Genomic DNA, 16,978 nt, shown 5'->3' on the forward strand with positions numbered 1-16,978 from the left:
ACTAGAAAATAAATAGGTGGCACCCCCTATATTTTATTCTAGATCCGTCCCTGTGCGCTGGTGTCATGTTTCGCGAAAAGAAAGGTTTTGAGTGTGTTAAAAGGGAGCTAACCAGGGGCGGAACCAGGCATGGGGCGGCTTAGGCTTAAACCTCATGCCTGGCTAAAAGTTGCATTAGAAGTGTATTAAATTTTAGCTAAGATTTATCCAAACAATTTATACTCTATCATTTGAGCCAGTGGTTTAGAAAACTCATGGTTTCACCCTGTAGCCAACAACTACAAAGAGGACAAAGCTAAGGACCGGCAATACGCAAGGTGTGTGCATTCGATTCGATATGACCTGTAGCGAACACTGTAGGAAGCCAAGAATAATACTTGGAACTCGATTCCCATGGCATTGCGTGGTGTTTTGAATCAATTAAAGAATAGTGGTACGCGTATTGCTTCTTCCATGAATATTATATATATATCCTGCAATGCATAATGCATTGGGTATAAATATGTGTTTGGCTTGCTAGCTAATTCCAAATTAATCAAGACGAGAAGAGTTAGCTAGCTGGAGAGAAATGGAGCAGAGTGCGGTGAACTCGCTGCTGGGGCAGCTGAGCGGCCTCCTCGTCGACGAGGCGAAGCTACTGCGCGGCGTCCGGGGCGACGTGCAGTTCATCAAGGACGAGATGGAGAGCATGCAAGGGTTCCTCCTGGACGCTGCGGCCAGCGCCGAGGACGGCAACAACCAGGTCATGGCGTGGCGGAGGCAGGTCCGGGAGGTCGCCTACGACTCCCAGAAATGCATCGACAAATACGTGCAGACGGTGGGCGCCAGCCGCCCGTCGGCCGGCCTCCTCGGCTCCGTCCGGTGGCTGCCGCTGCTGGCGATGACCTTGCCGAGCCGCCACCGCACCGCCAGCAAGATCAAGGACCTCAAGGCCCGCGCGCGCGAGGTGGGGGAGCGGCGGCAGCGGTACGGCGTCAAGGCTCCGGCCCCGGGTCCGGGCGGCGTCAAAGCCGCCGCCGCGCAGCCTGTGGTCTTGCCGCAGCAGCAGGCGGCGGAGCACGCGCGGAGGCGCCGCGCCATAGCTGACGCCACGGACTGGGTGAACACCGACGCGCGGCACGTGATGGACTGGATAGCGGCCACCGGCGGCGGCAACCAGACGGAGGATGCACACGATGGCGGCCGCCAGCATCACAGGCATACCTTCGAGTACTTCAAGCGAAAGCTGCACCTGCACATGCCCCATTTCACCACCGAGGGCCTGTTGACGGAGTTCATGAGCAACAAGGCCGATGCTACTGCCTTCTTAGTGAAACACACCATAGATGTGCTCGGAGGGGAGTTGAAAAGGCTGCTCTCCACGTTGGAAGAACTTATTTCCCCTCAAGATCACCACAATGCTGAGACTGAGATGGCCAAAGAAGCAGCTGCGGGTCCTCCAGAGAAGAAGCATCAGATCATCGGTTGGGTACGGCGAGCACTTAAGAGCAATGGTATCAACATGCTGCACGAAAAAAAAGATACCCACGGCCCTAGGCTCCTCGCCATTGTCACACCACCGTTTCGTCGCGAAGACCTGGAAGACGAAGACCCACGTGGGCTCAGGCGTGCGACGGAGATCGCACGTAGGGTCTTCGATGATTATTCCCGCCAAGGCGGCCTCTTCGACTTCACCGTGTGGGTCAACGCCGAGGAACACTCGCAGACCACCGCCAGGCTTGAGAGCATACTCCGGCAGGTGCAGGAGCAGGCGCAAGTTCTGGGCCTGGGAATGGGCCAACAGCCTCCTCCTGATCAGTATCCATCGTCTTCTCGCGATGACGGTGGTGGCGAGATGACAAGATTGCAACAGGAGATCAGAAGGCACCTGACAGGGAAGAAGTTCTTGATTTTTCTTGCTGACCACTCGGATGAAACACCATGGGCGCAGATACTGCCTGCTTTGCCGTCTGATGTCACTGAGGAGAGTGCAATCGTATTAAGTCCACTGGTGCAGCAAGCATACCAGTACGTCGGGTGGTACCTGCTCAGCCTTTGCTTCTTGAGAAGGCGCTCTCGCTACAGAGTCTACTTCTACTCTCATCTTTTCGCAACACGGAACAAGGCCAAAGAGATGCTGCGGGGCGGCGACAATGGAGGGGAAGATCTGCACGACCCCGTCAATGATATACTGGAACGTTGTCGCTGGGATTCATTTTCCAGCAAGATGTTTCTTCATGCTCTGTATGTTAATCATCAAAGGAGCAAGGCAAGCCTGGAGAACCTGCTGCGTCATCTGGATGAATTCAGCACGGTGAACAACGCCAGATGCATGATCAAATTTTGCTACGACGACCTGAACCATTACAGGGCTTGCTTCCAGTACCTGTCCATTTTCCCCCTGGGATTCAAGATCAGGAGGACAAGCTTGGTCAGGCGATGGGCCGCAGAAGGCATTATCGTGGGAAGAGACGGCCTAGCTGCAGCGGACGAAGCTGAGCGCTGCTTCAACGCCATGATTGATCGAGGCCTTCTCCATCCTGACGACGACAACACCGACAACCCTTCAGGCAAAGTCAAGATGTGCAAGGTCCACCCACATGTTTTGTCCTTCATTGCCTGGTTGTCCAAAGACGATGGCCGTGCTGCTGACAGCATCGACCTGTTTCCCGCCCTGGCTCGTCGCCTCTCCATCGCCAGTAGAATTCAACTCTCTAACAAGGTACAACGACGAGTGAGCGAGGGGTTGAAGATGCAGATGGACAGCGGTGGGGAGCCTCAAGTCCCAGGACCAGGGCCAAGACCACAAGACTCCGTCCTGGAAGACATGGTAATGCTTCTCGACTTGTTTCCTACAACTGAATCAGGATGGATCAAAGTGCTGGACCTGGAAGGCTACCGTGGACTGAAGAAGAAGCACCTCAAGATCATCTGCAACAAGATATTCCAGCTCAAGTATCTTAGCCTAAGGAATACAGATGTCGCTGAGCTGCCCAAGGAAATTAACAAGCTCCAAGAACTGGAGACATTTGACATCAGGGAAACCAACATAGATTCCTTCCCTGCAAAATCCATTGTTCTCCCAAAGCTGGCGCGACTGCTTTCTGGTGTTGGTCACACTCACACCGACCCTCCAACTTCAAGTAAGGATAATATTTCTCATGGCAAGGATGACAAGCTTTCTCCTGAATCATTTACTGCAATCCATATTCCTCGTGGAATCAAGAACATGACAAGCATGCAGATACTATCCCATGTCCAAATTTCTGACAGTCACGACAAGGCTGCACTGGAAGATTTAGCCCGGCTGCAGCTGCTATGGAAGCTTGGTGTTATTATCCATGGCAAGCAAGCTTACCTTGTGCTCAAAGTGATTGGGATGCTAAATGAATCCCTGAGGTCTTTGTCAATCCGTCTACAAGATGATGGTGAGGTTCCTGATCTGAACAAAACATCAAAACTATTCTCGCCTCCGGTATCTCTTGCAAGCCTTAGCATCAGTGGCAAGATAGCCGGCCTTCCTACTTGGCTCCAAAAGCTAGAACAACTCTCTGACATAACTATGTGTGACACCTCCTTGAAACACTCTGATGTAAAGATCTTGGGAGATCTTCTCAACCTGCGCTTCATGAGGCTCTTGGGCGAGTCGTACAACCAGAAGGAGCTCACTTTTGAAAAGGGATTCAAAAACCTTGAGATTCTCATCATTGAGAGATCAAGCACCATCTCTGATGTCCATTTCGTACAACGAGTAGCACCTAAGCTTGAGAAGATTGTTTGGAGCTCCACCTGCAAGATGGAAAATCTTGGGATCCACAACCTTCGAGGCCTGAAAGAGATCGAGCTCAAAGGCAACTGTGACCTGAATCGCATTAGGCAATCCATTAAAGCGAATCCATGCCATCCTAACCTTAAACACACTCCAATTCTCAACTCTTCATCAATCCAACCGGTCACTGCAGCTGCAACAAACAAGTAGATGTTTTGTTTCCTAGTCCTGCTTCCTGGCTTTCATATTTGTGTGCATGGTTATTTGTTCTTTGTTCAGGGTGTGATTACTCCGTGTTTTGTGTTATAGCTCTTTGGCAGTGCTCTGCCTTACCTCCCTTCATAATTGATAATATGTTGAATAAGAGTAATTTTATTGTACTTGAGAAAATGCCAAGGCTGCCCTAGTTTCTAGTGTAAAATTTAGTACCTCTACATACTTTACAGCTTAAGGTATTAAAATTTGGAGTATAAATTTTGGTAGCTAAATGTATTTTCTCAAGCATGATAAAATTACACTTCAAATAAAAATATGTTTGCTTACAATAATTTTATCATTCTTAAAAAAGTATAGGGAGATACCATATTTTATACTGTAAAATTTGATGCCTCAAGTTACGTTTTAACTTGAGGTATAAAAAATTAAGTGTAAGTTGTGGTAACTAGATTTACTTTCTAAAGGATGTAAAATTACCCATTTGCTTATTGTAATTAATATCAGCAAAAAATGAAAACATGATCAACCGTCATAATTAACTTTCCCAACTTAATTGAATGCACGCATGCATGCATGCTAGAATTAGATCAGTCTCAATGCATAGTTTCATGGCATAGTTAGAAGACTGTAAACTAAGTAACCGAACCAGATGAGTTTTATGGGGATAAAACACATCTCTCATCTCATAAAACTCCCTCATTTAATGACCCTGCAAAGTTAACAATTTTACTAATGTGAAACCATATTTAATGTGTATGACACCCTCATAAAACATGTATTAGGACTAGTCTTAGGAAGCTAATATGGCAACCACGTTATTTTACTGAGCAATTTTATCAATCCTCGAGTAAGTACTAAAAGTACTACATTGTATAAAATTTCATGTCTTTAGATACTTTGTATCTCAGTAGTATAAATTTTGATACATAAAGATGTGTTCTCATATGGTAAAATTGCCCTTATTTTATGAGTAATTATACTACACTTAGCAAGTAACACGAGGAATTAAAAGAGAGGTTGAGAAAGAGGAGGGAATGGGAAATTGAGGAGGGTGAGCGGCGGGGAGGCTAGTCGGCGCTAGATATGAGAAAGGGAGAGGGGAAGCCGAAGGTGGGGGTGACGGGCTGGGCTGGGCCGGGCCACCGGAGGGAGAGAGGGTCAAAAGTGGCCCAAAGGTTGGGAAGTGGTTTAATTTAATTTCTCTTTTTAATTAAATCTTAAAAGAGCTATTATGGTTAAAAATATTTGTGGTGCCCTGAGAATTCAACAAGTAAAAATTGGTTAAATATTTGGAGGCGCGAGGAATTCAACGAAAATTCCCACTCACACATTCGAGTTGAATCTTGATGTCTTTCAAAAATGAGTGAAGTGCACCAGTGGTCCATAAACTTGTATGCATGTGTCATCTAGGTTCCTGAGCTCTCAAAATATATTTTTGGGTCCTCGAACTTGTCCGGGGGTGTCATATAGGTCCAAACGTGCTCCGATCCGCTCCATCCGCTGACGTGGCATGCTACGGTGACGCCTACGAGAAGGGAGAGGAAAGAATAAGGAGGGGAGAGAGAAACTGACATATGGGATCCACGTGGCACCACCAACACGTAGGCGCCACCGTGCCATGGCACGTCAGCGGATTGAGCGAGACGGAGCCCGTTTGAACCTATATGACACCCCCGGACAAGTTCGGAGACCCAAAAATACATTTTGAGAGTTCAGAGACCTAAATGACACATGCATACAAGTTTAGTGACCACTGGTACACTTCACTCTTTAAAAATTGAGGGCTAATTTGACTTTTACAATTTCTCAAGAACCATTTAAAAAGGCATGAAAATTTTAGGGTGCTTTAGAACGCGACATGTATCAAGCACATGGCCATACTATCCACGACATTCTCTAGGAAAAAGAAACAAGTTAAGTGTAGAAACATTTTCTTCCCAATAATATTATAAATCCGCAAACGAAATCTTAGGTTGGGTAGATATGGTTGTCCTTTTATACACAGATCCATTCTATCTTTCTTCGTGGGAAACCTTATTCAGCGTAATCAAATTAGGCCAAATCTAAGTCAATCTCATTGACTCATTTTCCACTAGCAACAAGCTCATATAGTGCGATCATCGGACAACTGGTCGATAACCACGCCCAGCCCCAATATCGATGCATCTTATCAACCCATATACTAGGTCCATCACATGTACCTACCAGGGCCCGTACTGAGGGTAAGTTCAGAGCACTAAGCAGATCTAATATCAAGTACCAAAATAAAAAATTAATGACTCTTATGCAATGGTTGTATTAGGAAAACATTCATGTCACTTCAAGAAATTTAGAATTTAGACCGGACCTTTATTTTTTTGTGGAATAAAATCTCGAAGAACTAAACTATTATATATACTTATTATATAAGATAACTTAGACGGGTTTCTAATTAAAAAACCCAAAACTATTATATATACTTTGTATACTTTGTAAATCTTGGGACTTATGGTTTTCGGGGGCCCTGTACGGTCACCCACCTCGCACAGGCCCGGGACGCCCCTGTACCTACAATTCATACTGTAATAGGTCTCATCTACTATAACACATATCAATCATAGGCGATTATATAGATCACTAAACTACACAGGATGGTACCATTGTTGGGAGACAGTTAGGCTACAATAGCTATAAATAAAATTTCTACCCCACTTACCAACATATATTACGAGAAAAATATCATAGATCATTACCACTCGACGCATAGAGAATAGAATTAGTTTTTATTTTTTCATCATACTTTATTTTTTATTTTTAGTTTTTATTTTTAGTTCGTTAGAAACATGTATACAAAATTTTTATTTAAAAATTATTTTTTGTTTGCAAATATTGTTTGACTTTTTTCCTAAAAGAGTGAAACAATTACCCCCTGCTTGTTTAATTCCAACGCGGGTGTGTGATCATTTAGCAACGGCATGCCCTGCATCAGCTTAACCAGTGAGCTAGCTAGCAATTCAGCAAAAAAGCCGTATAGCTAAGGAGAGATTATACATTTGCTAGCTTTTGCTTTTCTGAGGTTTACAGAAGAGGAAGAAAGGCAGGGAAAGCCCTGGCGAGTGACTGTACTGTTTGTGAGTTTTTTCAAACATACTGTACGTGTTAGCTGGATAGGAGAAGTTCAGTACTTCAGTCAGTTAGAGTAACTAAGACCGCGCTTGGTCTCCCCATTTATAATCCCATATTTTTCTCGTTTTTACACGTACTTTTTTCGAACGGCTAAACAAGCGTTGTTTGTGAAAATTTTATATAGAAAAATTATTTTAAAAAATCATATCAGTCTATCTTATATTTTTTAACAATTACTAATTAATTAATTATACACTAATCTATCTTTTCTGCGCCGGATACCTAACTCACCTCCCTTTTGCCGTAGCCTAACTAAAGGCACGGGAGGGCCTCAAGGTGGGCTGGATATCATGGGCCTACACAATTCGGATGCATGCGTGTAGGACTATGGGCTCTCCATGGAATCGATGAAGAATAGAAAGCCCAGTAGTGGCCCGATCCAGCACCACACGAATCGCTACACTGTACTTCTCTCCCAATTGAGCTCAAACTGGGGTGTGGGTATTCGGTTGGTCTTCCGGTCTAAATTATACTTTCTCGGTTTTTTATTTGAAATTGTTAACATTTCATCATTCATTTTATTCATAAATTTATGTAAATATGCAAAAAAAATAAGTCATTCTTTTAATAATAAATCAAATCGTTAATAAAATAATTAATAATTATATATTTTTTAATAAGACGAATAGTCAAATATATATTTAAAAATTATTAAGGGCATCAAATAAAGAAAACAGCGAGAGTAGTTACGAGTTTCAGAACGAGACTGAAGCCATCACAAGAAATCTGTAGACCGACATTTCAGTTAAATGAAAAATTACTATCTCCGTTCCTAAATATTTGATGTCGTTGACTTTTTTATACGCGTTGGACTATTTTTTTATTCAAATTTTTTTATCAAATATGTAAAGATATATATATATGCATAAATATATATTTTAACAATACATAAAATGATATAAAAATAATTAATAATTATGTATATTTTTTAACAGAACGAACGGTCTAAATGTGCATAAAAGGTCAATAGCGTCAAATATTTAGGGACCGGCCAGCTGTGTATGGGATCGAATCCATTTTGCTTCTCCCTTTTTCGAAGAGGGATGATCATGACTTCTCGTTTTTGGTTCATTTGCGGGACGAACACGATGCATCTCTTACATGTTTGAGTGTGCGTTGTATAACTTGTGCAATGCACAATGAATCCGATCCGATATATAGCTGGTCGGGCCTCTTACATTACATGCATCATGCTTGAGTGTGTGTTGTATAACTTGTGCAATGCACAGTGAATCCGATCCGATATACAGCTGGCCTCTTGATTCGTCTTTCTTGTTCTGCCGTGTGCTTTGTTTAACTGACCAATGCATCCATGAAGATGCTCCACGAGAGGATCCAACGTGTGTGTATATATAGATAGGGTCACAGTAGCTAGTTGATCAAGTCATAATTAAGTGATCGAGTTGGTGATCACTAGCTAGCTCTAGCCAAGGATTCAAGTGATTGATTTCCATGGAGATGATGGGAGGGAGTGCCCAGAGTGCGGTGGACGCGCTGCTGGGGAGGCTCTCGTCGGTGCTGGCGGAGGAGGTGCAGCTGCTGCGCGGCGTGCACGACGACGTGCAGTTCATCAAGCGGGAGATGGAGAGCATGAACGGCTTCCTCCTCGACGCCTCCGAGGCCGAGGCCAGCTCCGGCAACCACCCCAGCAACCAGGTCCGGGCGTGGACGAGGCAGGTCCACGAGCTCGCCTTCGACTCGCGCTGCTGCCTCGACCGCTACGTCCAGACCTTCGGAGCCGGCCGCGCCTCCGCCGGCCTGCTCGCCTCCTTCCTCCGCCTGCCCAAGCTGGCCCGCACCGTCTCCGACCGCCACCGCATCGCCACCTAGATCAAGGAGCTCAAGGCCCGGGCGCTCGAGGTCGGCGACCGGTGCGCCAGGTACGGTGTCGCCACCGCGGCGCGTGGCCGCCCGGCGGCGGCGGCTCCTGGAGCAGCCGCTGCCGGAGATGTCGCCAAGCAGGAGGCGGACGACGCCCGGAGGCGCCGCGCCCTGGCCGGCGCCGCCGACCTGTTCGACACCGACGTCCGCGCGCAGGAGCTGCGAGGCCAGCCCGTGCGACGCGACCGCCGGCGCCGCCTCCGCAACCAGGCCGTCACCGTTCACCACCTGGTGGAGGCACTGATGACTGGCGGCGGGTCGCTGGACGATCTCAAGATGGAGTTCTTGAAGCTGGTCATGGAGCTACTTCACCATGACAACCCAGGGAACGTGGCTGAGGCCTATGGATACTTGAACGAGATCATGAAGGAGGTGGCCAAGGAGGAGGTGAAGGTGCTCACCAGCAACTTCTTAGACCTATTCTTGCCCACCGACGACAAGCCGTCGTCGTTGCAAGCTGGCAAGAAATCCAACGCCGCCGCAGCTGCAGACCTGCTGGAGATGGTGAAGGAGGCGACTGAGCCGATGGAGATCGCCAGGGCGGAGGCAAGGTACATCGGGGCTCAGCTCCTGTGGCTGATACAAGTGTTCATCCACAAGTTCGTCGACGAACTGAGCCAGGAAGGCCACAGCCCCAAAGTCCTCGCCATCGTTGCACCACCGCCTCCATCTCCGGACGACGACGAGACCGACGACCGCCATGAGGCGCACGCGACGGAGCTCGCGAGGAAGGTCTACGAGGACCCGATCGCGGTCGACCATTTCAAGACCAGAGTGTGGGTCAATGCCAAGCGTCACTCCAGGCCCGAGGAGAGGCTGCGGATCATCCTCCAGGAGGTGCTTCGTCAGGAGCACGAGCAGCTTGGCTCGAGCGCTGTCGCTGACGAGGTGGCACCCGAGTGGGACAACAAGAAGGTGAAGAAGGAGCTCCGCAAGCACCTCGACGGCAAGCGGTTCTTGATTGTCCTTGCCGACCCGGAGGACGAGGAGTCATGGTGGGACGTCACCTCCGCCCTGCCCAACCACGGCGACAGCGCCGTCGTCGTCACGCCCTACATACAGCACACGGCACAGTTCCACGCATGGCACACGGCGATCTGGTTCTTCATGCTCACCGGCAACTCCTCTCGCTATGAGGTGCACTTCTGCACCAACCTCGTGGCTCTACGGAAGGTCGCTGTTCAACTGGTCAGCAGCGAGCATTTGCAGGGCACCATCTATGCCATCCTCAAGAAATGCCACTGGGACTCATTTGCCACCATGATGTTCCTCAACGCTCTCTACGCCAATCCACGGAGGAGCAAGGGAGAGCTAGAGAAACTGCTACTTCTCCTTAAACACTCCAGTTCCAATAGGGTTGACAATGCCAGGAACATGATCATCTTCTCTATAGAAGACTTGCCTAGCCAGTACCAGAGGTGCTTGTTGTGCCTCAACGTGTTTCCCCAAGACACCAAGTTCAAGAGGACGAGACTAGTCCGGCGCTGGGCTGCCGAGAGCTTCATCAATGGGAGAGATGGGCAGATGAGCGCCGTGGATGAAGCCGAGCGCTGCTTCGACGCGCTCATCGCCCGTGGCCTCCTCCTCCGTACCGAGGTTGGCCCTGCCGGCAAGGTCAAGACCTGCACCATGCACCCACTCGTCTTCTCGCTCGTCACCAAGATGGCCAGCGACGTCGACGACATTGAGGGTAGCAACAGTAGTAGCTCTGATCTTCCTCATGATCTGGCCCTCCGCCTTTCCACCCATCGCACCGGTCTTCGACTGTTGCTGCTACAGGAGAAGCATGCTGCTACTGCTACACAAGTTAGCATCGCCACACGCTGTTGGAGAGTCCTCCGTGGTCGCAAAACCACCACGGCTTCCAAGGACGACGAGACCAACTCATCGCAGCAACAGGATGTTGTGACATTTCTCAATTTGTTGCCTGCATCATCGTCAGACCAGCTAGGACTGGTCAAAGTGCTAGACCTGGAGGGTTGTAGAGGACTGACGAAGCATAGCCTCAAGAAGATCTGTGACAAGATATTCCAGCTCAGGTATCTAAGCCTAAGGGACACTGATGCAACTGAGCTTCCTAAGGAAATCGACAAGCTCCGGTACCTAGAGACGCTTGACATCAGGCAAACCAAGATAGCCTCATTCCCTGCAAATACCATTGCCCTCCCAAAGTTGATTCATCTCCTTGCTGGCCACTACACTGATAATCAAAAACACGGCGACAAGTCCTTCTCCACCATTCACCTTCCTCGTGGGATCGGGGGCATGACATCCATGCAGGTGTTGTCCCATGTCGAGGTCTCTCAGCTGAATGACATGGAGGAGCTAACAGACATTGGCCGGAAGTTGCAACAGCTAAGGAAGCTAGGTGTGGTCATTCATGATGACGACAACAAGACTCATCTCCTCAAAGTTCTCCGGGTAGTCAGCAAGTTGCATGAGTGCCTGTGCTCATTGTCAATCCATATCGAACCAGCATCAGCACTCGACAAGAAGCGTCATGTTGTTGCTGATCATGGCGATGACAATTCTCGTTCTTCCTCCAAGGGGAGTTGTGATGGTGGTAGTGCTGGTGTTGCTGCAGCAAATCTTGATCAAGTCGCAGATCTCGACAGTGACGAGGTGAGGCAGGCACCACCCACATCTCTCACAAGTCTACTCATCAAGGGCAGGATATCTGGACTGCCTGCTTGGATCAAAAGGCTTCCTCGTCTTCTCAAGGTAACCCTGTGGCGTACCTACTTGAAAGAAAGTGATGTGAGGCTCCTAGGTCAGCTTGTCAACCTACGCCATGTCAGGCTCTGGGCTAACTCATATAAACAGAAGAAACTTGCATTGATGGGAAAGGAATTCAGGAGGCTGGAATTCCTTGTGGTCGAGGGCTCGGACATCACTGATATCTATTTCGACCAGGGTGCAGCTCCTAAGCTTGAGAAAATTGCTTGGACTTCCACTTCTGAAGACCAAGTTGATATGTTTGGAATTGCTAACCTTCTCAACCTGACAGAGATTGAACTTAATGGAAAATGTGAACCTATTAAGATAGAGCGCATCCAACAGGACATGAAGGAGATTCCCAACCGCCCTAAACTTACTGGAACTGCTACCTCCGCCTTTTCTTCTGCTTCTGCAAGCAACATCTCTGCTCCTAAGTAGAGATACTTAGCTTCTTTTTTTTCTGCTATCTATTTGCTGCATATTTGTGCTCTTACTTTCCATGCGGTCTTACTTTTGTTGTCTATATTGTGCGGCTGTGTTTAAGCGTGTGTTCTTGTTTACTAGATCTCTGCATTGCTTGTTATTGGCCACATACATAGTTGTACTTTATGCTCGGGAGTTGGATTCTCCTCGATTGTGATGTTATGGTTTCGAGTGTGGTGTGCTTGTGTGATATTTTGATTGGGTATTGTAATGATATGTTTATTGGTATTGTAGATCTATCTATCTACTAGGAACTTTTTTATTATCCTTAAAATGATATCATAGAGTAACTACAACAGTCTTATCCCTATGCATCTTCATCTAAAATTTGGCAAACTTGGAAACATATTGGCCTTCAACGGACTTGCGAAGACTGTTATCTTAGCATCCAACTTAGCAAACTCATCCTCTCACTCGTTAGATTTTGCAAGCCAGAAACAAGGCATTCAGCCTTGCCAAACATGGACCCCACTACCTACTACCTCTCTCTTTCCACCATCATCCAGACCCTCCAGTGACATGTCGAACCTAGTAAACTTGAAGACTGATATATGGAGAGGCCATTGGAGCAAATAGAAAAATATGGAGTGGAATCTTTTTGCCAAGCTTGCCAAATGAGCAAATGGAGAGTGAGATTTAGAGAGACCGTCGGAGTTGCTCTTATGTTATTATATATTTTCTAGGAAAGTTTACTGTCTTTGATAATGTACCAAATTTTAGTATAAAATTTTTGGTATCTCAAGAACTAATATTACCTAAAGGTACCATGATTTTACCATACAAAATCTGGTATCTCAAGGTACCATTTTAAGGAGGATAAAAAAGCTTATATTTTCTAGTGCAAAAACTTGATACCTTTAGCTACTAAATATCTCGAGGTACCAAATTGCATTAGCTACTAAGTTTTTTACCAATTTTGAGAAGGTACTTGTTAGATATATCAATATGGGATACCATGTGCATGTATATAACTTGGTACAGTACCATGTAGCATGTTCTATATGTAAAGTAACCCTATGCATATGGATAGAGTAGTGAGCAAATAAGGAATGTGTCCTCAAAAAGAAAAGAGATATATAGTACTACTTAGGCTTGACTAGTACTACTCGTATTTTATCCATAACGACCTCTGTAGTCTTACTTGGATAAGGGGGCACCCGAGGGTATAAATACAAAGCCCCTAGAAGGGGCGAGACAAGCCAAATACAAGCCAAGGAGATCAATAGAAACCAATACAAGCCACATGAACAATTTCATTGAGTTGATACGGTAGGAGCCTGTAGACAACTAGCTACCACCAATGACAATGCCACAATGTTATGGAAGACTATATTAGATTAGGCTTTCTTACCCATGATTTGTACTTGTGAGTTTGATATGGTGGAAAGCACTAACCAACCGGCCAAATAGTAGAAGGGCTATTACCTCCATGGAACCCAAACCTATATAAAATTACATGTCTTATTTTCTCTATGCATCATCATGAATTTCCTTTGGTAGTAGACAATCCTACATCCCCTAAATATCGTAGTTGGGATCTCAGAGCTCGACAATTGGTGCGCTAGGTAGGGGGTTTAGAATTCCGAAAGTTTTTATTGAAATGACATCAAGAGAAGGATTTTACTATGAATTCATATTGGGAGACCTGTAAGTCGGAATCATGATGGCCATTGTCTTCATCAACTATGTCCAAGATAGTCGATATAGATACAAGACGTCACAACCGCAGAAGATATCAGTTCAAAATCATTAAAGACGATGACCTATATAGGGTTCAAACTTAAGCTGTCCATACTAACATCCACCACCAAACATCCGACTAGATCAATTCGATCGATCACGTTACAGTGCTAGACAAAGCTGTTGTTGTATCAGGCAGTCGGTGGTCGACATGGCCATGGTTCTAGTGGTGGTGCATAGAGGTGGCAGGGATGGGTTTAGTGTAGTGGCGGGCCCAGGATTTCGAGATTGGGTATTCGAAATGGGAAGAAAATAAAATTATAACCAAAAGTTATATTTGATTCTAAACTAATAGTGTTATACTGTCTACGATTTTCTATTTGACATCATTGACTTTTTAATCTATGTTTAACCATTTGTTTTTTCAAAAAAATGACATAATTATTAATTATTTTATTGTGATCTGTTTTATCAATAAAGAAACTTTAAGCACCGATTATAGTAGCAAATTTTCAGAAAATTTAAAAATAAGACGAATGATCAAACATAAACCCAAGAGTCAATGATGACAAATAAAAAGATCTGGAGGAGTAATATATAGCACATATAACAGACAACTAAGTGTAATTTCATATTTTCATATAATTAATTTAATAATCAATAATTGTTCAACGTATCAAAGACATAGATGATAGAAAAGGGCCAAAATGATAATAATTTAAAGAAGAACTTTTCGATGCTTGGTACCAGGAAACATCCCAAAGGAGGGGGTTTGATAATTGTTCCAAGATTTTAATTGGAATAGAAAGTTGAATACTTGAGTTGATATTTAGATATAGCATTTGAATTCAAACAGGATATTTGAATTTAGACAATTGGTCAACTTAGACAATTTCAAAGTAATGCTCGGACTTGGAGAAATAGGAATGGGTCAAGGGTTGAAATTAAAGAGGAGAAATAAATTTGAATCCCAGGTTTGAGATCTCAAGTTTTCAAGGATTTTGATAGGATTTCAAAAGATAGGGAATTGACCTCCAAGTTGGAGCTTTTAGAATTGACTTGACCCCGAGCATTGTTAGGATTCACCATCCAGCCTTTAGAGGAGAATTTGAATATGGGAATTCAAACTTTGGAATTATTCTTAGTATGAGAATATTTGGGGTCGATATTTCGAAGTCCTAAGGGAAGAGAAACTAATTGAGAACTTGGTACACTTAGACTCAACCATAGAACGGAAATTCTCACAGCTAAGTTTTTATTAATCTAGTTTTTAACGTCTCATGGAAAGCGGAGAGTTACATGGTCCTACTAGTTTTTTCCTTATGACTAGTAGGTGGACCCCATATTATTTTATTTTTTTGGTGGAATTGTCATGTAAGCGCTACGTCAGGACAAGTGGACCAAGTCAATGTATCTCGTGAGGCAAAATGGTTGATAGTGATGCAACCAACGCCAGTGCCTCCCCCTGCCGCGTGTGCCAACGCCAGTGCCTTGCCCTCTCCTGCTGCCACCGCCTTTGCCTCCCCTTGCCACACGCGCCAGCACTGGCGGCGCCTTGCCCTCTCCTGGCAGCGGGCAGCCCGCCGCTGCCGTCGCCTATGCGTGGGGTGTGTATGTTGTGGGTGGCTTGGATGGATAAGGTTTGGTTGCCTGGAGTGAAAGAGCAAGTTTGCAAAATTTTCAAATTTTCTTTACTGAAATTTTTGCCCGTAGAAATTTCTAAAATTTTGGAAATTGCAACCATGCTCAACCATGGAACAAAAATTTTCATTGGTAGGTTTTTGTTAATTTAGTTTTTAACGTCTCGTGGAAAGCGAGGTGTTACATGGTCCTAATAGTTTTTTTCCTTGTGACTGATACGTGGGCCCATATTATTTTATTTTTCTGGTAGAATTATCATGTAGACGCTATATCAGGACGAGCGGACCAACTCAACATATCATATCAGGCAAAATGGTTGAAAGTGATGGCTGCAACCACCACATATGACAAAACCATCATCGAAAGAACCCATTGAAGGCAAAATAAGCCAATTTTGATAACTAAGCGAGTCTTTGAATTTAGTTCTGCGGTTGAACAAGCAAAATCAAACTCGGGCAATAGCAGAGGTAGTCCGTCAATATATCAGATCATCCCAAGGAAATGCCGCCCCAGCTAGATGGGCTAGCTAACTGTAGTAGGCACATACGGAGTACATTGGAGAAGGGCCCAGTGTGGGATCTACATGACAAGGAAAGGATATATGCAAGGCAATGCTACAAGCAAGATTGGAACAGCACACAACCAAAGCAAGAATTAAAAGGGATAAAGAATAAAGAAGTAAAGGGCCGGTAGACAGTGCTCTAAAGAACGAAGTGACCAAAGGAAATATCATTCCTTGACAAAAAGAATTAAAAAGAGAGAAGAAACCCTGCATTGCAGAACAAGTAAAGCATTATGATCCTAGCCATTATTTCCCTTATGCTATGGCAAGGTAAATATTCTAACATGTGCCAAAAAGATTTTTGAATAAAACGAATGGACAGGCCAATAAGTTAATAGTATTAGAGTATTTGTTAAAATACATAGGGAGTATATTTTTTTCTAGGACTCCGACTATCCATTAAATTATGTACACATGACATATGTATATGCCATGCATTGTAATCAATTTTACCTGGAATGATTATGTGACCAACGTTGTTCGTAAGACAATGTCGCACAATCAAATAATGTACGTAAAGGATAAATGATAGTAATAAAGAAGTAAAGGACTAAAGGGCCTGATGGAGTGCCCTAAAGAGAGAAAGAGAAGGAATCAAGCGGCTATCATTCATTCCTTGATGGAAAAGAATCAAAGAGAAAGTGTGCATGCAATGCAGGCCAACCAAAGCGTTGTGCGTGCCATTAGACATTAGTTTAGCTTCCTTAAGGCTAGGGCAAGGGTAAATATTCCTTGCTTAGTATTCTTGGCGTGCAGCTAGCACGCATGGAATCAGGTATGTAACCATGCATGCCAGCAGAATATAGGTGAAATTACTCAACGATCGATGTACCATGCATGATTCATGCGATCCATTGACAGATTAGCAAATCAACCACACGTAA

The 16,978-nt window shown here is 45.1% G+C and overlaps 2 protein-coding genes across 2 annotated transcripts; both read left to right on the top strand.

Annotated features, from left to right (window-relative positions):
- The first annotated feature begins 568 nt into the window (after positions 1–568).
- On the top strand, positions 569–3,958 carry LOC121055691 (disease resistance protein Pik-2-like). The gene has a single exon (XM_040528578.1). It carries the CDS (start codon positions 569–571, stop codon positions 3,956–3,958), a length of 3,390 nt encoding a protein of 1,129 aa, XP_040384512.1.
- A 5,295-nt stretch (positions 3,959–9,253) lies between these two features.
- LOC102707724 (disease resistance protein Pik-2-like) lies at positions 9,254–12,166 on the top strand. The gene has a single exon (XM_006663569.2). It carries the CDS (start codon positions 9,254–9,256, stop codon positions 12,164–12,166), a length of 2,913 nt encoding a protein of 970 aa, XP_006663632.2.
- The last annotated feature ends 4,812 nt before the right edge of the window (positions 12,167–16,978 follow it).

The sequence above is a fragment of the Oryza brachyantha genome, chromosome 11, assembly GCF_000231095.2.
Source record: "Oryza brachyantha chromosome 11, ObraRS2, whole genome shotgun sequence".
Lineage (NCBI taxonomy): Eukaryota > Viridiplantae > Streptophyta > Magnoliopsida > Poales > Poaceae > Oryza > Oryza brachyantha.